Source organism: Gopherus evgoodei, chromosome 5 (genome assembly GCF_007399415.2).
Source record: "Gopherus evgoodei ecotype Sinaloan lineage chromosome 5, rGopEvg1_v1.p, whole genome shotgun sequence".
NCBI lineage: Eukaryota > Metazoa > Chordata > Testudines > Testudinidae > Gopherus > Gopherus evgoodei.
The window spans coordinates 24,821,674-24,844,387 of NC_044326.1; the positions used below are offsets into that span (position 1 = coordinate 24,821,674).

General features: G+C 39.4%; 1 protein-coding gene across 4 annotated transcripts in view; it reads right to left on the reverse strand.

Annotated features, from left to right (window-relative positions):
- KIAA0232 (KIAA0232 ortholog) overlaps positions 1 to 22,714 on the reverse strand; it is a 116,545-nt gene that overhangs the window by 15,997 nt on the left and 77,834 nt on the right. For all 4 annotated transcript variants that reach the window (XM_030565392.1, XM_030565389.1, XM_030565390.1 and 1 more), the window contains 3 exons: positions 20,055 to 20,121; positions 17,780 to 17,861; positions 10,303 to 13,579 (listed from right to left, as the gene is read on the reverse strand). In XM_030565392.1, the coding sequence (XP_030421252.1) occupies positions 10,303 to 13,579; positions 17,780 to 17,861; positions 20,055 to 20,121 (3,426 nt within the window). The remainder of the gene's footprint in view (positions 1 to 10,302; positions 13,580 to 17,779; positions 17,862 to 20,054; positions 20,122 to 22,714) is intronic.

Consider the following 22,714-nt stretch of genomic DNA (forward strand, 5'->3'; position numbering starts at 1 on the left):
CACAGTGGCACAAGACTGCCCCAGCAGCGGCTGGCCCATGGGTTGCCCAAGCGGTCCCCAGGGCAGCCGCACTGACCACAGCACAAGTCACAGAGGTCCCAGAAAGTCCCAGAATCTGTGACTTCAATGACCTCTGTGACAAACTCTCAGCCTTAATCACGAACTCTGAACAGGAATTAGAATGGCCTGACTTGCTGTGTGCTATGGAAAGAAACAACACCAGATTACTTTTGGCATTCATGGAGCAACTGAACATGCTGGACCATGGCTTTTGGGCTCAGGAAACAAGCACTGACTGGTGAGATGGCATCATTATTCAGGTTTGGGATGATGAGCAGTGGCTGCAAAACTTTTGGATGCGGAAAGCCACCTTCCAGGAACTGTGTGTGGAGCTTGCCCCAGCACTGCAGCACCAGGACACCAAAATGAGAACTGCCCTCTCAGTGGTGATCGCTGTGTAGAAGCTGGCGACTCCAGACTGCTACCACTTGGTCGCAAATCAGTTTGGAGTCAGGAAGTCAACTGTTGGGGCTGCATTAACCGAAGCGTGAAGGGCCATTTACGGCATCCTGCTATGAAGCACTGACTCTGGCAACGTGCATGAAATATTGGATGGCTTTCCAGCAATGAGATTCCCTAACTGTGGCAGGGCAATAGATGGCAAGCATTTTCCAATTTTGGCCCTGGATCCATCTTGCAATGGATATCACTAGAAAGGGTTACTTCTCTATGGTATTTCAGGTACTTATGGATCATTCTGAGTGTTTCACTGACATCAATAGGGTGGTCTGGAAAGGTGCATGACACATGCATCTTGAGAAACACTGGCCTTGGGACTGTTTCTACTGTCTGCCATCTCCAGCCCTTCCAAAGTATCCACGGGGCTCTTAGCAGAGGAGGTGGGGTAGCCCCCTAGGATGGCATCCAGCCCTTTACAAAAGTGGCAGGACTTCAGCATAGAACCAGAGCGACGGTTTGCCTCCCTTGCCTTCTGGAATGCCTGCCTTAGCTCCTTTATCTTCACACAGCACTGCTGCACGTCCCACTAACAGCCCTTCTCCAACAAGCCACGCAAAACCTGACTATAGATATCTAAGTTCCTACAGCCGGAGCAGAGATGGGACTGCACAGCCTCCTCTCTCCACAGTGCCAGCAGATGCAACAACTCAGATGTGCTCCAAGCAGGAGAGTTTGCTGCAAGGAGCTGCCATGGTCAGCTGGGAAGATGTATAGTTGACAATAGTGCTTCTGTTTATTGTTAATTATGCCTCTCCAGACTTGAACTTGAGAACCAACCCCCCAACAGCAGCAGAGCATCTGTGCACAATAAGAAAACGGCTGAGACAGACCAAGGAAGAAACATTCCAGCTCATGCTGCAGCATTCAGACAGAAAACACTGAACGCAAGAAGTGGAGGGAAAGCAAAAAGCAGGAAAGACAAGAGAAGGATTCTTACAACAGAGATGCCACAGAGAAGCTGATTAAAGTTCTGGAGATTCAAACCCACATGCTCCACACTCTCATAACACTACAGACTGCACAGATGTGCAGCACATTCAGAACTCTTTCCCATGCACTCCCTCTATGCATTCCTTTCCGCTTTCTGGCACATTGCGCTTTCCTCTATACTCTACCCTGCAGACAGCTTTTCAAATGAAAACTGGACCTATACTATGAAAATCAGCACCCTTGGTGCTGTCTACCCCACTGAGAGAGAGGTGTTGTGGTTTATTTGGCAATAAAAGCAAAAGTTTTTTTAATTATAAGCACTCTATTTGTTCACACACAAGGTATGATACCTCATGGCACCTGCAAATCAACAGGCACTTTTATTAGTTCCTTACACTGAATCCTAGGCCTTAATCACAACTGCTTCCTAGCATACTAAATGTAATTAACCATTGCAGTTCCCAGCACAGCAACAAACATTACTGGTTTTCATCTTCAAAGTGTTGCCTCAAGGCATCCCTGATTCTTATTGTCCCAAGTTGAGCCCCTCTAATAGCAATGGCATCTGGCTGCTCAAAATCAGTAGTCAGGCCTTCTGCCTCAGCAGTCTACCCTTGAATAAACTGTTCACCCTTCCCTTCACATATATTATGCAGCACACAACGTGCGGCTATAACCATGGGGAATATTTTCCTCACTCAGGTCTAACCTGCCATATAGGCTTCGCCAGTAAGCCTTTAATAGGCCAAACACACATCCAACGGTCACTCTGCACCTACTCAACCTGTTATTGAACCACTCCTTACTGCTATATAGGTTTTCTGTGTACTGCTTCATGAGCCATGGCATTAAGAGGAACGCTGGGTCTCCCAGGGCATTTCGACTTCCTCTGTGGTAGTCTTCTGGTCTGGAAAGAAAGTCCCTGCCTGCAGCTTTCTGTACACGCCAGTGTTCCTAAAGATTTGTGCATTATGCACCTTTCCGGAGCAACCCATGTTCATGTCAGTGAAACGACTACAGTGATCCACAAGCACCTGCAAAAACCATGGAGAAGAACCCCTTCCGATTGATGTACTTGGTCGCAAGGTGGTAAGGTGCCAGAATTGGAATAGGCATGCCATCTATCACCTCTCTGCAGTTAGGCAAACCCATTTCTGCAAAGCCATCCATAATTTTATGCACATTACCAAGAGTCATTGTCTTTCGCAGCAGGATGCAATTAATGGCCTTACGCACTTGCATTAACACAGACCCAGTGGTCGAGTTCCCCACTCCAAACTGGTTTGCGACCGACCAGTAGCAGTCTGGAGTCACCAGCTTCCACGCTGCCATCCCCATGCGCTTCTCCACCAAAAAGGGAGCTCTCATTCAGGAGTCCTTGAGCCACGGGATGAAGAGAGCTCAGCACACAGTTCCAGGAAGGTGGCTTTCCGTATCCGAAACGTATGCAGCCACTGCTAGTCATCCCAGACTTGCAAAATGATGTGATGCCACCACTGTGTGCTAGTGTCCCGAGCCCAAAAGCAATGTTCCACTGTGTTCAATTCCTCCGTGAAAGCCAAAAGCAATCTAATGTTGCTGCTTTCCATGTCGGACATCACGTCAGGCAACTGTGACTGCCGCTGCATTTGTAACTTCAAGAATAACTCCACTGCCACTCGCCATGTGCTAGGCAGAGCAAGCAGAGCAATGGAGAGCAGTGTGGGATCCATTCCTGCAGACAGATGTGACAGGGAAAGCAGAAAACAAGGGACGTTGAAAAATGCCACAAACTGAAGACAGCAGCACATGGAATGCTGGGACGGAAAGAAGTGCATCACGGGGAATAGAGCCCAGACCCATGATGCACCACAATTCCCTCTGCCTTCCCACAGCGGTACCCACAGTGCACTGCTCTCATTGGCAATGCAAGTGCTGAAGTGTGAACATGCTATTTCTCCAGTGGAAGACAATGTGAACACACAACAGCAGTTTTCTTCAAGCACTTTTTTTTAAATCAGCGACTAAGCTCTCCGCGAAAAAACTCTGCCAGTGTAGACACAGCCTTCCAGTGTCATTGCTAAATACACGTTGGAACAGATTGTTTAAGGTAAGGACTTAACAGATATATCAAGGGACCATTCAAACTGAAGTGCCCCATTAACATCCCTCCAGTTTTAGGTGGGAAAGGAAGCAGGAGAGGCAGCTTCCTTCTCCCCCTCACTCCCCGGACTGGAGAGAGTGTTCACAGGCCACTTCACCTTGAAAGGTCCCTTGAAATATTTGTAAAGTACTTACAACTTAAACAATCTGTTTCACCTTGTATCTGGCAGTGAAACTAAGTACATTTCCCAGACCTGAAGAAGAGCTCTGTGTAACCTTGAAAACTTGTCTCTCTTACCAACAGAAGCTGGTCCAATAAAAAGATATTATATCACCCCTCATGTCTCTCTAGTAACATGGGACCGACACAACTACACCACCACATATAGTAATAGTAAATTAACTGTTGGAGAATCATGATGGTTTCCCATTGATAAGATATCCCTCCAACATGGTTCTCCTCTGAGAACTGCTCCTATATTGGTGCCAAATCCTTAACTGTGTTGTATTTATCGACTGTAAAAACATGTCTTCCTACACTTTTATTTCAATAGAGCATGGTACCAAACGTATGAACAACACTGAAAATTCTAAAAAACAGTACTAGTCTTGTCAACAAAAGCATTATTGCCTGCTCATATTCCAAGGTAGTGCATGTGTTAAAAATAACTTGCTTGATACATAACCAGGCTTAAAGAATACTTGTGCTTAGAAACTTACAATTCTTGTGAGAAAAGTATAATCTCCATGGTATGAACATAATAGTTTATAAAATACATTACTCCCAAATGTTAAAATTAGAGAGATTCTGGTCACATATTGTTTTATATGCCCTTACTCTTTGTGTCCTGTACATTGTTGTCATTTTCCTGCTATATCAACAACATACGGACACAAGTAGCGCGCTGCACTCTAAGAAGCAATTACAAATACTAAATACAAACACTACATTAATACAATTTATTGTGGACATTTTACATGCACATTAATAAAATCAAAGTTATGCTTCCCACATAATCTAGAAGTCCATCCCTTTATACAGTAAAATAGAAAATACTACAACTGTATGTAGTGGTAACAACTGGACCTTGGAGTGTTTGCCACATGGCTGAGTTATGATTGCTGTGCGAATCACAAATGATTTTCTTAACTTTAGTGTAGTCATTTGGCCAGCGGCCAGCAACTCCTGAGTTCTATCCCAGCTCTCCCACTACAACCCCAGGCTCCTTGTCTCAGTCTATTCCCCCAGCTCTTCCCCCCTCTGCACTTGATACAGGTCACTTTCTCCTCCTTACTACCTGAACCCAGCAGGGGGGCACAGAGAGCATAGGAGAGAGAGTCTCCCTAGTCTCACTTCAAGTGCCTGAAACTAGCTTGGCCCACAGCAGCCCAAAGTTTCAGTTGCAGAGAAAGTCCTGTTTAGTTTCCTGCACTCCCAGGCTGAAACACATCCAGTGTAGATGGGACTTTGCGAGTTTTTAGCTGGGAAGCTCTAGCAGGTCTCCAGGGGGAAGGGGAGAGAGATAGCTCAGTGGTTTGAGCACTGGCCTGCTAAACCCAGGGTTTTGTGAGTTCAATCCTTGAGGGGGCCATTTGGGGAACTGGAGCAAAAATCTGGGGATTGGTCCTGCTTTGAGCAGGGGGTTGGACTAGATGACCTCCTGAAGTCCCTTCCAACCCTAATATATGTGAGGAATGCAATTTTTAAAAACTCTTATAACCTGGTACATTTTCACAGGATGGCATAAGGCATGTCCTTGACACAAAGGCCAAGCTCCTGCCAAATTTCAAATCCTGAAGTATGGGGGCTCCAGAGTGTCTCAAACATGGTTTCCAATTTTTTTTCCCCTATGAACACATACACTGTATTTTTCCTTACTTCTTTTTCAGAAACCACTGAACCTTTCTGGCTGAAATTTTCTTTAAAAAGGAGACAATATGTAAAATTTGGGCCCAAACAATTAATATTTGGCAAAGTTAAGAAAATGAAAACAGGATCTCATAACTTGAAGTGTCTCACAACTTTAATAACAGGCCCCACCTATAACAAAAACACCCACCCACTGTGCACTAACACTTAGACTTAACAGAAAAAAGTCATTTAAAAAATAATCAGCTGTGAAGAGAAGCTGTCACATACAATGTGAAGTATTGTAATGTGCTTTGGTGCATTCTGTTTACATAATAACAAAAATTTGTTTTCTTATTTTAAAAGGAGAGTTTTTCCATAGAATTTGTGAAAAAAAGAAAACACATTATTGTCAGTGATAGATAAAGAAAGACAACTGTGAGCAGTTCTGGTTTCTGTTCCTAGCTCTACCACTGACTTACTGTGTGTTGGGGGCAAGTCACCACTTCTCCATGCCTCATTTGTAAATCAGAGATAATACTTTTCTACTTCACAAGTGTTTTGTGAGGGATTGTTCATTAGAATTTTATTAGCATTTGAGATTCTCAACGGGGGGCATTATTAAAAGAGTCCTGTGAAATGCAAACAATGCATACCTACTTACTAAAATGCTTTGAGGTTTTGAAATGAAAGTGCTAAGTACCACTATTATTTCATAAGCTCAGATCTAAATATTCAGACATGAGAAAAATGGACACTGCTTTCTAAATGGGAATATGCAGTCTATTCTAAAAGTGGTAGTATTATCCAAGCACCAATGGTGGAGAAGTATTCACTGGTAAGATAGATACAGTTTCCAGAACAACCCAAGGTTGGTTTTTCACTGAAGACAAAAAAAATGTTCAATTGCATGGTAGCTTAGTTAGCTACTCTAATGCATTTTAGTCTGTCACCATTAAAATTTCTGGCGACTACATAAATATAAATTATTTTAAAAGAGGTGTAGAACAACTAAACCATTACAATAACTGTTGTTTCTACCTTTCCCTCTTTTCAATCCATTTCTCTTACTTTCTCTCTCTCTCTCCCCACTCTCTCACACACACACTCCTGCTTTTGTTTGCATAGACTGTTCCACACTCTCCACAGCAAGGATTGTATCCAACTCTACATTTTTCTACTATGACTAATTGGCAGCCCAATGAATAGCACATGTAAACTGCTCCATCAGTTAACAGACCTGGATAGGATTTAGTTGCAATCTTGTACGAGATTAAGCTGATATTTGATAGAAATGCTAAAAGAATCAGAGCTTGGCTTCTTCCAGGCTTAGCTTTTGCAAGGATATTAGGTAAAAAGAGACTCGCTGATATAAAGATGAGGATGACGAGGCCTTTATGTAGACTATTAAAGCACACTTGCATATTATTTCTTCTGAATGTTCTAACAGTAAACGTGGAATTATCAAAGCTAAAACCCTGGGGCTGAATAAATGAAAGTGCAGCTGCCGGAGGTAGCAGAGAGAAATTTAAAAAGAAAGTCATCTTATTTCCTAAATTTGGCCTGTGTATGCAAGATACATCAAGCAAAACATGAGACTGAAGCAGACGTGAAAAAAAAGAATGCAAATATTTGATTACTGTGTTAAATTCTGAGTTCATACTTATCTTCTCCATAAATTTATTCACATGTAAGTGTTCACTACACATTCAAAATGCAGTCCAGTCTATTATAGATGAACATAATCAACCTAACCTACACAGGGGTCAGTTCAAGCTACTTGAACAACCAAGGCTGCAGTTGCAGCAGGAGACCAAATCCCGGTAGCCCCATCTTGTAAATCAAAGGTAACAGTTTGGCTGCATTGTATATCTCTTGAATTGGAACAGATCTCAGGCTGTTTTCGAAAGTGTACATGGCTTGGATGGAATGTATCTTAACATGACCTAGAAGCTGAAAGCCTGCCAAGAAGCAATAAAATAAAAAACAACCCACCCCCCAAAAAAGGAAAAAAAAAGTCAGCCATGGTTGTTTCAAAGCCTTCTGATCCAAGGTCAAAAGCAATAGAGCACCATGGACATTTTAGGAGCATTAGTCTACTCCAGATACAATGCAAGGGACCTTTTATTTATTATTTTTTATTGCTTTATTGTTATTTCACATAATTTCTGCCCAGGAGTGTCTGCTGATGTATGAAATACATGGATTAAAACCACAACCTTCCTAGTAAAAAAATTAAAGGATACTGGTATCCTCCCAGGGTGAAAGTTAGGAAGGAAATATTCTCCTGTCTTCCTCTTTAGTCTCAGTCAAAAGGAGGAGTGCACCTGAAGAGTCTTCTAGCTTGTCAGAGTAGTCTAGGTAACAGGAAAGGTTGTCTCTATCATCTCCTGTTTCCGAGGGTTGACATCTCTCTCTCCTGAACAGGCTGCAGTCATGTGTAAGTACTCCTGCTGGATGGCAGTCTCCCTCTGACTCTCAGAAATTGGTTATCAGGAAATAGAGGTTGTTGGATTTTTGTTTCTTCTATTGTTTTTGGCTTTTAATTTGGCCAAAGGGCTAAGCTAAACTAAATCCAAAAAACCAAAGCTATTCTTCACTCCATGAGTCCAGGGATCCACTAATTTTCCTTTCCCCTCCACTCCCTCAGAATGTTTGAAAATGCTGAAGAGAGAGGTAGGAGAGAGTGCACATGCACTATAAAGGGCACGGCTTAGAGAAGGTTCTGCTGTTAGGCAGCACCAGGCAATGCATTAGCCATAAGTGGCAATATGCAAAGCCACTTGATCAACTGTATTACCAATAATATTCACATGTATTGGGAGCCCTGCCTGCCAAATGCCTGAATCATTCCAGCTCTAGATTTTTCATTTTCATGAGCACTAAATAAAATCAAACCAAATAAAATAAATTCATTTCACAGAAGGCTTAGCAATGTGGAGTTTATACATTTAATACAATTCATAGTAGTCTCTCCGGTTATCAGAGTTTACTAAATAGTCTAGGTCATCAAAAAGTTTGCTTCAATTCTTAGAACTCTATTCTCTTACTAATGGACTTAGAGTGATAGTTTTAAGCTTCCTGTAACAATCCCCAGGTATTCTGCTGTCTTCTGCTCCACTCAACTTAAAAAAAAACAAATAATTTAAAAAGACTTCTTATTAAAATGAAACAGGGTCAAGACATGACCTCTGATGCAGCCATTTTTGTAACATTGTTGTAGATTCATCTTAACCTACCCAATGATTCAATGTGCAAGAATCCTCAGGTGGCACAGTGTTTCCAACACAATGTAGCCAGTGCAACTTAGAGAAGACCAGAAATTGCTTTAAATTACAGAGACAGAATCAGGGAGTTGTAAAGACTTTTACGTTCCTATCCTCTTGACTTGTTCTGAGTTGGAAGAGGTACTCCTGGGGACCTGATCCACAGCCTCTCCACAACTGAAGTTGCAACAAGGTTCCTCTGTCCACTTTAGTGAGGCGCTAACTTTAGGCTGACTCTACAGTCTAAAACACTAAATCAAATGACTGATTTGGAACTTCATATGGCTCAGAAGCTTAGAATTTTGTAGCTATAGAGTTTCTACCTGGCTGTGTGACGGAAGCAGATTCAAGAGTGGGAAGCCCCTCAGTGTTCCCCCACAGAATGAAGATTAGGGAGGAAAGACATCATTGGATAATTTCAACTAGCAGCTCAAGCCAAAGGTTCTTACTAAGCACTGTGCTTATCTGGCACCAGGCACTGAACAGGGGAAGTAATGCAGGAAAGTTCCTTATCAAGGACACACGTGCGATGGATGGATGGACATGGGAGAAAAATGATGAGAATAAAGATCCTAGTGGTTCTCTTCACTAGGGAAGGGGTGAGAGGCATGTATGAAATTCCAGCATTTCTATTCCAAAACCGATGTAGGAAGTGTAGTTACAATCTTCGTGGCTCCTATGGCAAGATTTGGGGCAAAGGGAGTGTTATTCTAGCAGTATGAACTGTGCTTATGAGAATTCAACTTGTGCTGTCATCCCACATGCAGGACAAAAAATGAAACCTGAGAGTATATTTGTGGTGACTACAGATGTGCACTACAGAAGTCTACTTCACCACATCAAATTAAGTAAATCATGACAACCTGTGGCTAAATAAAAAGTTTTATATAAATGCTAAATCTTAAAATTATGGTTTTTATTAAGTCTGATAGTGCTTGATGATTAAGTGTAATTAGTATCCTTCTATAAAGGATTTAATTTTTTAATCCTTGATACAAGGACACATTCACATAAGTTTAACCTGAGAAGCTAACAATATTTTTGTATTTTCATTTTGAAAGATTCTGCTCAGCAAAAAAAAAAAAACTTAATTTTGCTAGAATTTAATTAATATTCCAAGCCTATAATTCATTTTCCCCCTTTGAAGTATTGACCAGGACATGGCAATTCAATAAGCTAAAACAGATGTGATCAAAACACTGATTATTGTCCTGTTTGGCAAATGAATGTGTTTTACTCAAGTGTAAAAATGTAAAACTTTTGACTACTTAAAATATATACTGCTTTGATAGTAAACTTATTGAAAGAACTGATTTAGGATTACAATACTCTATTTAACACGCTTGCTTCATGATTCAGTATTGTCAAGCTAGGAATTTAACACATTTTTTCATCAGATTACATATAAATCAGACAAACTAAAAAAAAGGGGAAGCTTACTTAATCTTTCAATGCATGAATTTTTAAAACACTGAGACATTTGCTTATGTAAAATGACTCAATAATTACTACCATCAGATCATTAACTTTGCTATCGAAGAATTAGATCTCATCCATTAAACCGAACTACCAAATTACGAGAATGGGTGTTGCATAAACAGTCTATTTATTGACTTTTGCTAGCTGCAAATCCAATAATCTTACATCAACACATACCTCTTCCATCTCTCCTGAAGAAACAGGATTATCCTCATATGTAGGGAAATGGCAACCCGCTTTGCAACTGCAAAACCTGTTAATTTCTTCATGTTGCTCCACTATTCTGCAGTTTATTTTGGAATTTTCCATATCCCTCATACCTAGTGATTCTTTCATACTGCACTCTAAGCAGGGATTTTGGTTTCCAACTGGCAACATTCCAGCTGATTCTTCCTGGGAATCCAGTGATGTTTGTGCACTCTTCTCCATTCCAGACTTCTTTAATCTGGGAAGGAATTTTCCCGATTCAAGCTCTAACTTTCCATAGTAATGCCCCTCTTTTTCTGCATCTTCCTCTAGTGGTTTGAGATCTGCTTGTGGATCTTCAAACACATCTACTTGGGAAGGGGCTGGAATACTTCCTTCATCTTTTTCTGACTCAAATTCTGACTCACTTCCACCCCCTGGAGAAAGCTCAGATGCAGAAATTGGGCGAAAGTGAGTCCTTGGAGAAATCCGTATAGCCCTGTACTGCGTCCTGTCAACCCCACATATCCTGGGATGCAAAACTTCACTGTCTGAATCAGAGCACAGAATTGATTTGGGTTTAAAACTTGGGCTGAAAGATGCAATTCCTTCTGATTCGAATGAACATTCTACATGAAGAACTTGTGAAAATGGATTGTTCAGGTCAAAGGAAGAGAATGAATATTCAAGTCCAGGTTCTTCAACTTGAAAGTTACCACAAGCTCCCAGTAAGTCTTCATGGAAGATAAAAGAAAACCCCTTATTCAATCCATTATCTCCATTCTTCGATTGCTCATTCTGTTCAAACGACACAAATGGCCTCCATAATTGCCTGTGACCAGGAGCAAAGCTGTTTCCTGGTGTCATGAAGACATCTGTACCAGCTATTGTCACTACATCAGAAGCTGCACACTGTAATAAGCTTCCTTTTGTGTGACTAGGGGGCACTAGTGCCCATTCTCCATCACTATTAAATGTTTTGAGCTCCCCATATACACCACCAAGTATAAATGAGTTTTCTTTATCCTGGTTTATGTCCCAAGGTTTTGATGGCGTAGTATAATCACCACCATCTATTTCTGATAAATCATTTGCAACAAATGCTCTCTTCTCCAAGTTCTCTTTTTGACCTTCCCAAAGATGATACTCTGATCTCTGCACTGCCTTATTAGGTTCCTGGAGGGTTTCAACTTTTGCTTCAGTATCTAAACAGCAACAGTAGTTATTTACATCAGTTGAAAACAATTCATTTTCTATTCCTTCTATCTCTACCATTGCTGCAGAATTTCTGTCTGTCATATTTGTCCAAATGTCTTTAATAACCCCTGAGCTATAGCCATCTCCATGTGGGCTGCTTTCACTAGACACTTGTGTTGTTTCATAATCTTTACCTTCTCCCTTTTGTTCTAGCTGAATACCACAGACAGATTCTAGTTTAGATTTTTTTTTGAAAACCGAAGTGGGTATTTCTCCTAAAGTTCTAGCTTGTTGCTGGCAGGTTTCTTCTTGAAAAAAATCTAGAATTTCTTCATCTACGTAACTTGAAGACACCCTAGGAACTACATAATTTATATCTTCTGCATTAAATTGCGTGGATTCTTCAAATGGAATATTTAAAGTTTCATTGTCTGAACGTGTTTCTTCCGAGTGTGACCAGGGACTACAAGTTCTTGTTGAAAGATTGGAACAGTGTTCATTTTCATCAAAGGCACTATTTTTGGTCCATATTAGCAATCTAGACTGTGTCTTTCCAAGCATATTAGCACTGCTACTAGAATCTGCATTTTCATTTCCCAAATTGAGTGTTTCAAAAGAAAATGGTAAAACAGAATTTCTGCATTGCACTTCAAACACTGAAAAACAAGAGTTTATGCCAGACCCTTCATTAATATCCGAAAAGAGCTCTTGATTACCAGCAAGCATGTGTGAATTAAGCATTGTGCTGTCTAAGATAGGAGAATCTGCTCCAAAACTTTCTCCATCTGCATCACCAGAGCTAGAAGATGAACAGCACTCCCAAAATTGAGCTAAATTACTAAGGTCTTGCAAGAACCACCCTTCAGCACCAACAGAGCTGGTTGAATCTGTCCATATTGCACTTTCCCCTTGCAACTCCATTCCATCTAACACTATGCAACATTCTGCCTCAAAATCAGATTTCTCTTTACTTTTCTGTCGAATCATATTCAAAATCCGACTTTCTCCTTGCATTTTATCTGAGGCACCAGGATCCAACATGGATTGATCAATATCCACTTCATAGAAGTGTGTTAGTTCTGACAGATGAACATCATCCAAATATTTGTCGTCCTCTGGTTGAGAACATATTGAGGTCCCAGTGAGGTCAATATCCTCATTTAGAACTGCAGGCATTTCTACAAAGTGACCATCAATAAAAGTACCTGCTGCGAGGTATGTTTTATGAATATTATTGTTGCTAATACAAAGACCATGCACTGATTCGGACAATTCTTCTACAGCCTCTGATGTTATATCACACGTATCTTGCCTGTTGCGGTACGTAGTCTCAAGCTTACTTTTTCTGCTCAGAGGAACAAAGTATTCTGTAATCGGCTCAGTATACCACAAGGGTTCTTCTTTATATTCCTTTTCGTTTCTGCTGTTTAAATACAGATCTTTTCCATCCTTACTGCCAGTTTCTTTCCTTCCAATTTCTTTTAATGGTCTTTTACCCCTTTTACACAGCTGTTTGATCGATCCACTGCTGCTGCTACTTCCACTATGGATTTTTCTTTCAGTCTTTTCACCAGTCTTCACTGAAAGCCTGCTTTGCCCATTACGCCCCTTTTTATTTCGAACCTCCCTTGTTTTATGTCTTACTTTAATACATTTCACTGATGCTTTTAATTCACCTTGATTACCACTTGAACTTGAGCCTGCTTCACTGGAACCAGACGACCAGGAGCGAGGACGTATCTTTCCCTCAGACTTATGTCGGACTTGCTTTTTATATAAAGCAGGCTTATCTTCAACAGTGCCATTACTGAACTTGTTCTCTCTCTCAGTTTTACTTTTTTTCTGCTGGGTTCTTTCATGTACAGTGGCAGACACTTTGTTACTTCTCTCTTTAGTTACTTCACTTTCACTATTGCAGTCCTTTGGAGAGGATGTATCGGTGCTAGTTGGTGGAGCATTGGATGAAGATGAGGAGCTAGAGTAAGAGCAAACTTTGGATTTATTCCATACAGTCATAATTTCTTGCAGGCAAATTGGCTTCTCAGAAAGAGGAGGAAATGCTTCATAATACCTGAAAGAAAAAGAAAAAGAAAAAAAAGAGATATTTAAATTCAGTTTTTAGAACTTCTACAGGCACTTTTGAAATATTTAAATTTCCAATTTCGCTTTTTTTCACATTCTTTTACTTCCATAATCACTAGAATATTCTACAACCGAAGAGATCCCAAATACCAAGCATAATTTAGCATATTTGAATTATGATATAACAGAAAATCACCTAAAAGTGTGCACAGAATTATACTTAGACAATTATATTTTTAAAAACTCACAATATATATAATCCTGAAAGCTGCTGAGCATCCTCAATTCCTACTGAAGCCAATGCGAGTGGAGGATGTTCAAAACCATGAAGGTTCAGGTATAAAGTATCAGATGACATAGCTTTTCACTAGGAATTTTTAACTTAACTGTTTGGAATTTATGATTTTCCTATTAAAACTGCATTATTCAATGCCCTACAGAAGCTCTAAAGCCAATCTATCAATTGTCAAATGACTTACATATATGCAACACGAGAAAGTTCTTACATCAGCAACAACCAAATTGTAAGCACCTGGAGGATAATAGGGTTATACAGAATAGACAGCATGGCTTTGTCAAGAACAAATCATGTCAAGCCAAATTAATTTCCTCCTTTGACAGGATTACTGATCTAGTGGATAGGCAGGAAGCAGTAGATGTGATATACCTTGATTTTAGTAAGGCTTTTGACAAAGTTCCACATGACATTCTCATAAGTTAACTAGGGAAATGCGGTCTAGATGAAATTACTATAAGATGTGTGCAAAACTGATTGAGAGACCATATGCAACGAGTGGTTGTCAAGCTGGGAGGGTGTATCCAGTAGGGTTTTGTAGGGGGTCTGTCCTGGGTCCAGTACTATTCAATATTTTAATTAAAATCACTTGTATAATGTAGAGAGTATGTTTATAAAATTTGCAAAAGATATCAAACTGGGAGGGATTGCAAGCACTTTGGAGGACAGATTTAAAATTCAAAATGATGTTGATGAATTAGGAGAATTAGTCTGAATTCAAGATGATGAAATTCAATAAAGAGAAGTGCAAAGTACTTCACTTAGGAAGAAAAATTCAAATGCACAACTATAAAATGAGGGAATAACTGTCTAGGAGATAGTACTGATGAAAAGGATCTGGTGTTACAGTGGACCATAAACTGAATACCATGTGATGCAGCTGCAAAACAGACATGTGATTCTGGGGTGTATTAACAGGAGCATTGTATGTAAGACACAGGTAACAGTCTTGTTCTATTTGGCATTTGTGAGGCTCCAGCTGGAGTACCGTGTCCAAATCCGGGGACCAAAATTTAGGAAGAATGTGGACAAACTGGGAAGAATCCAGAGGAGAGCAACAAAAATGATGCAAGGTTTAGAAAACCTGTCCTATGAGCAAAGGTGGAAAAACCTATGTTTAGTCTTGAGAAAGGAAGACTGAGAGGGGACCGGATAACAGTCTTCCAATACGTTAAGGGCTATTATAAAGAGGATGATGATCAATTGTTCTCTATGTCCAGTGAAGATGGGACAAGAAATAATGGGCTTAATCTGCATCAAGGGAGATTAGGTTATATATTGGGAAAATCTTTATAAGGGTAATTAAGCACTGGAATAGGCTTCCAAGGGAGGTCGTGGATTCCCCATCACTGGCAGCTTTTAAAAACAAGTTAGACAAACACCTTTATGGGATGGTCTCGGTTTACTTGGTCCTGCCACAGCGCAGGGGGCTGGATTTGATGACTTCTCGAGGTCCCTTCCAGCCCTACAATTCTATGATTCTATAGTTTGATATATCTAAATTTTTTAAAAGAAAAGCAAATTATGACTAATACATGATACTTATTTACATTAACCAGTGAGAAGTTTTAAATATACATTCTAGTAACCCCAAACTCTGGGAACGTTTGTATAAACTGCTTGTTATAGCCACTGTGACAAGCTTTTCAAATATATTTTTCATTTGAGTCAAGCCATGAAAACGGCCTACTCCAATACTACTTTAAAATCAGGGTCCTAAGCATATGTGACCTGAGATTCTCTGGCATGCACATCACAAGTAGGAACACCATGATCCCTATATGTTTTTAAAATTATTATGTTATATATCATTTAGATCAACTGTAAAGTTATGGGATCCAGTCTTAAAAGCCCCTGTAATGAAGGCACATTTCTCAATCCACCACCATGCCCCACCCCCACATTTCAAAAATAGCCTCTATCATAAACAGATGGTTACGGGTTAATGTCTTTTACCTGTAAAGGGTTAAGAAGCTCAGTAAACCTGGCTGACACCTGACTAGAGGACCAATAGGGGGACAAGATACTTTCAAATCTTGGTGGAGGGAAGTCTTTCTTTGCGCTTTTTGTTTTGCTCGTTGTTCGCTCTAGGGACTGAGAGGATGGGACATCATTCCAGGCTCTCCAAATCTTTCTGAATCAGTCTCTCATGTTTCAAAATTGTAAGTAATAGTCAGACAAGGCGGATTAGTCTTATGTTTGTTTTCTCAACTTATGAAGGTTTCTTTTGCTGGAAGGATTTTTACCTCTGTTTGCTGTAACTTTGAATCTAAGGCCAGGCGGGAGGTCCCTCTGGTCTATATCAATCTGAGTACCCTGTAAAGCATTTTCCATCCTGATTTTACAGAGATAATTTTTACCTTTTCTTTCTTTAATTAAAAGCTTTCTTTTTAAGAACCTGATTGATCTTTCCTTGTTTTAAGATCCAAGGGATTGGGTCTGAACTCACCAGGGATTTGGGGGGGGAGGGGAAGAGGGGGATGGTTAATTCCTCTTTGTTTTAAGATCCAAGGAGTTTGGATCTGTGTGAAGCCTCTCAAGGCAACCCAGGGAGGGGAAAGTCTGGGGGAAAAGGAGGGGGATGGTTAATTTCTCCTCCTTTTAAAATCCAAGGGGTTTGGATCTGTGTTCTCCAGGGAAGGTTTTGGGGGGAACAGAAAAAGTGTGCCAGACACTAAATTCTGGCTGATAGCAGCGTACCAGACCTAAGCTAGTAATTAAGCTTAGAAGTGTTCATGCAGGTCCCCACTTCTTGTACTCTAAAGTTCAAAGTGGGGAAAAAACCTTGACAGCCTCCCACTAACAAACCATGTAACACACATATGATCTGCTTAGATAAGTTTGTACTTCTTTGTACAGAATGCTAAACTGTCTCCTTTAAATCTGTGACGTTTAAATTAACATGCAGGGGTCGGAACTAGATGACCTCTCGGGGTCCCTTCCAGTTCTATGATTGTGTGCTTCTATGATAATAACAAGCACTGCTACCTCAGCTTTATCTACACTAGGGCTTGCACTAGTTGCAATTTTTTTGGTTAAGTTTCACAAATGCAGACGAGTTTGAAATACATTATTTTCCTTAACTTTACATGATTTCTCAGATTGATATTCAAGATTTCTCCCCCCCAATGACTACCCATTCAAAAAAAGTTTACAATTCTATGAGATCTGTAAATTGACACAATTATCAGTGTAATAAGTGTAATGCTGTAATGAGCAGTGTTGGGGTCACTTATCTGAACATTAAACTCACTATGTAAGTTCCTTTGATTATTATTTTGAGGTATGATAATTTTCTCTCTTTTTTTAAAAAAAAAGATATTGTCAACTTAATGACACTTCTGTCTGACATTTTACCTGTTGCTATATCAGGTAACTAACTGAAAGGTTGCTTATCATTCTTTAATTGAAAGAAAGTCAAAATCATGCTTCTTTCCCCAAAGAAGTCAAAAGCAAAACTCCTATTGTTTTCAGCGGTAGCAACACTTTGTTTACAGTCGACTTCACACTTTCCCCTTTTTGTATGGAAGATAACGCTATCTTAAAAGATATAATACCATAATTATACCACCACAAATGTGGAATGGGGACAAAAAGGTTGGAATAGTACCTGAAACTACTTTTAGCACCTTATGTTGTCTAGCTGACACAGTTCCCTTAATAAAAATTGGAAAAATTTAAATAAACAGAACACTACAGTTTAAAAATTCAATTCCACAAGTGTCAACAAAAATAAAGTTGGCCTTGCTGCAAATATATAAGGTGTCAAACACCTAGAACACAGAACACTGCATGTGCAAAAGGGGACTGTAGGAATAACTTTAAATTTCCTTTAATTAAACATTTTACTTTTTAACCATTGTATTTAGAAGTTTCAAGTTAAAAGAAACATACATTTCCACTTGATCCTTTGCTGTGGGAGATAAATCAGCCTCAGGAGACAAAGAACCCTCTAACTTTTTGTTAATCTTCTCCTCTGTTATGAAACAAAATGCCAGAAAGTTATACCTTAGTTTTACAGAGAAATTCAGAAAGTTATTAAATATAAACTAAAAGCATCTAACAAAAACACAGGATACACACCAGTAGTTAAATATTTACAATAATATACAGTAACCTGTTACTACTTAGCAATAAAAACAATTTCATGTACAGAAATTGTTATAAAGTGTAACCTACGACTCAGAGTTTCTAAAATAATCTAATTAAGCCCCATTAATTTTACCAAAGATGACCAGGATGCAACTGTGGGCTACATTATGCCCTAGCTACACTCTTTTCCAATTCAGCATTTTACTGTACTTAGTTTGTCAGTGTCCTTAACCTCTTTTGGAATTCTACATGTAAAATAGAAGACTAGTTGTCCATTTATTTAACACGTAATTGCTATTGGTTTTGGCATCTAACTGCTCATATATTCCAGTGGGAAAAAATTAAACTCCAGAGCAATTAGTGTAATTCTTTTTGTGGCAGGCGGGAGAAATGCAGAAGGGGGATTTCAGTTGCAAGGGCTGTGTATAATATAGGATTATGAATTTTCCTATGAAAATATACAAGATATAAAAATGCAGTTGAGGTACATACTTATCTTTTTTACTCATATCAAAATTCATGGTTTTATATAATCAACAACACATAGGCAGCTCGAGGGTGTCGCTGAAAAGCAACCCAAAGAACTCACTGTGAATGTTGAGTGTGTGCTCCTTTTTATGGTTAAAGAGTTATATTTATCCTGGGTGCTCACAGTGATACACAGATGTTCTTATAAACACTGAAATCCAAAGAGCATGACATAACATTTGAAATTATGTTTAGAACAGTTAGATTTATTTCTTCTGAAAGACTGGAGCAAAAGAAAGTAACAGTTTAAGATGTGAATTAGGGTTGCATATTTAAGTATAGAAAAGAACTATCAAAAAGGAAAAAAATATTTACTTGATTTTAACTTTGTTTTTGGTTTTTTAAAAGGGTGTCTGTTTAGAAGTATTGCCACAACAGCCTTTTGGCTGTACAATGGAACAAGGCTACTAAAATTCAACTTTCTTGGTTTGTTTTATTCTGATTTTCAGCAAAAGAGGGATAGCTCAGTGGTTTGAGCATTGGCCTGCTAAACCCAGGGTTGTGAATGCAACCCTTGAGGGGGCCACTTAGGAATCTGGGGCAAAATCAGTACTTTGGTCCTGCTAGTGAAGGCAGGGGGCTGGACTTGATGACCTTTCAAGGTCCCTTCCAGCTCTAGGAGATAGGTGTATCTCCATTTATATATTATATATATCTTTAAGAATGAAATATTTATTAATTATTTCTATTTTTCATGAGTGTGCAAGACACCTGATTTTCACTTGACTGAATGTGTACTGCTGTTGAATTGTCAAAATATGCTGCCTTATGGTTAGATGAATGTTCAGCTACTATGAACTCAATTGTAGAGTCTACAACCAATATTTTATGTAAAGCAGTATGAAGTCATTCCAAATAATATGTGACTATTACAGGACTGCAGAACTTTAGTATAAATGAAGTTTAAGCATTTGAAAGTCTTAGCAAGAGAGGTTTATGGAGAGAAAATAGTGCAGTAGTAGCATTGAGAAGCAAAGGTGCAAGAATGGCACTGTGAGGTTCCACTTCTACAGTCTCACTTTAGATATCAAATGTAAATAAATGATTTTTCCCCTCAGACCTGGCGAGTCCCATTTACAGCCTCAGTTACATTCAATGCAGTCTTTAAATTATGACCTGATACCTAAGCAAGCTCACTTCATGTTAGTGGGTTTTCACAGATTTACCTGATTGTTTCATAACTGTAATTGAGTAATCTATTCTTAGTAAATGAGTGGCAATGTACAAAAAGGAACAGAATCCAGCTCACAATCTCCTATCTTTGTTGAGGCTGCAATGTGACCAGGAATAAAAATTCACCAAAGCAAGCAGAAGTTATGACTGAACACACACACAAAAGCACATCTGTTCATAAAGGAAGTGCCATTTAAAGACAGCCATTCTTCAGGTAAAAACATATTGATACAAGATTATTCATTTTATTTTCCAACTGTTTGCGTTGTTTAAAGGGAGGAGAGTAATGGGACCACAACATCTCAACTTGAAAACTCCAAATGGTATACTTTACAAATGTGCTCTTTGGCCTCAAAAGACTCCGTATACTTCTCACCTTGCTTACTCTGAAGGTCTTTTAGCCTGGAGCAAAGCTCCTCCACTAAAGTTTCGATCCCAGAGCTCTGTACAACAACAACAACAAAAAAAACAGAAGTGCAAATTACTAAAAAAATATAAAATAGAATATGTATACCAAATTATGAAAGCAGTATAAATATTCAAGAGACAAAGTAGATGAGGTAATATTACTCTCTTATTGGAACAACTTCTGTTGGTGGAAAAGACAACCTTGCAAGCTTCACAGAGCTCTTCCTCAGGTCTGAGGAAAGTAATCAGAATGTCCAAGTTGAATACAACGACATACAAATAATTCAGCATAAGGGGTTCACACATGCTGTAGGAGATCACTTAACTTTAAGTGGGCAATCAAGAGATAGCAGGCAGTACAGTGTTTTACAAAATTGTTGTGATGAGCCGCAAAACCAATATTTCTGTTACGTCTATGGTTTTTAGTGTCCAGAAGAACTATGAATTTAAGTTCCCAGGCTCAGCTTCTGAAGATGTTGTGCAGGCTTCTTTTGAGGAAGAGGAGTGAGGTCAGATACAGAGTGCTTGCTCTGTGAAAACTGTTCACCCATGGCATTTTTGTACATCATTTTTCTATGAGAGTTCACTTGAGAATGTAGTAATTGTCTGGTTTCACCCACAGTTGTTCTTATTGCATTTAGTGCACTGGATGAGGTATACCACATGCTATGACAGGCATGTGTAGAACCCACAGCTCTTCAAAGGTGTTATATTGGGGGTCTTGATCATCATAATAGTGGAGATAGATCTGCAGGTTTTTCATCTGCAAGGTCTGGTGCCATTTTGAGTTGGTATGTCCTAGGCTATGGGGAGCCTGCTTTTGACCATGAGCTTGGCAAGGCTAAGGAGGTTGTTTGATGGCCAGAAGAGTGGGTCTGGGAAAGATTTATTTCAGGATGCGGTCCCCATCAAGTATGGTTTGTAATTATTTGATGATAGTCTGTATGGTAGAGTTCCATTGTTGAAGCTGATTGTGACATCCACAAAACTGAATCTGGTGTGGGAGTGTTCTAAAGAGTTTTGATGAATGGGGGTGATGATTGTTCAAGTTGTAGAAATCAATGAGGGCGTTTAGATCCTCTGTCCAGACAGACAATGAAAACATCATTGATGTATCTCATGTATATTGTTGGTTTTGTGGTGCGTTTTTCCAGAAATTCTTGCTCAAGGTGGCCCATTAAGAGGCTGGCATATTGGGGAGGCATCCTAGTACCCATGGCTGTTCCCATGGTTTGGACAAATCCACCAACAGAAGTTGGACCAATAAAATACATTACCTCACCTACTTTGTCTCTCTCATATCCTGGTACCTGGGACAGTTACGACAATTCTGCAAACAAATGTATAAATATCTAGTCAGTTATGAATTTTCTATGTTTCATAGACTAAGTATGCATCAATCAGCACCAGAAAATGGTTAAAATTATGCATTAGTTCCTAGGAAGAAATGTGTCATAGTAAGAGTCAATGTGATCAAGTGAAACAAGTTAATAAATACGAACATAAAGACGAGGTTTTCCAAATGCAAGTATCATACTATGCAATTTACTGTAAAGTATTTGTGAGTTTATCACTTGTATACTTTTATGTATACATGGACTATTGTCAATCAGGACTGAGATGAATATCATAGTAAAAATCCTATCAGTAGATCATGGAATTTACTTTAAGAAGTTGAATGACTTCTACTGCCGGGTTCACCTAAAATATTTTTTCAGAAAGGGACTGTGAAGATGACTTTCAAAGTTCTTATTTCAGTTCAGGCCCTACCCTATTGCTCTTTCTAGTTACCATGCCTGAATTAGCTTTTCTGTACGTGATTTCTTCATCCTCTCTTTTCTCATGCTTTTATTATCCATCTCATTTTTGTTGTTGGCCTCCCATTATCTCCAGCCTCTTTTCTATTAACTGCCTTTCCTCCATTACTCCCACCCCTAACTTTTTTCATTCTTTATTTCCCTCCGCTCGCCACCCTGAAAGAAGTTCTAGAATTAGAGAAAGCTGTACTACCAGTGATAGATGTGCAGCATGTTAGTAATACTACCAGCAATCTGATGGAGTAGTATTCCATAGTGTTTCAATGGAATAAAAGGTGTGTGACAGTCAATACAATACAAGATGCAAACCCACAGCCTGAAATGACCTTCTGGGGAAGAGCAGAGCACAATGGTATATGTAGAAAAATATCTAAAGAGAAACCCAATTGAAACGGTCATGGTTAGAGACAATATGGTATAGCAACCGGTGACTTCCCTGCACCCCCCCTGAATTTCCCAACACTTCTCCTGCCCCCCAGTTTTGTGAACTAGTTACATGCCAATTTAGTGACTGTTTGGAAATTTGAATTGAAATTGAAACACTAATACACACTTTAAAAGCATATACAATGTATGGTAAAATATGTGCATCTGAAAAAGTATAATAGATTTGAAAAGTATGAACATAGACTAGCTTTCTTAAACAGCTGTTGTTTTGTATGACAATGTCAGTGCATTCACTTCAGTGATGCTGGCCAACCTAATAATTTCAAATGATGATTTGTAAGCAAAGTCTAAAAGAGCTCTCCCTGACAGCTAGAGATGAGCTGGGGCTGGGGAGAAAGGCTTCAGGACCAGACTGTATTTATAT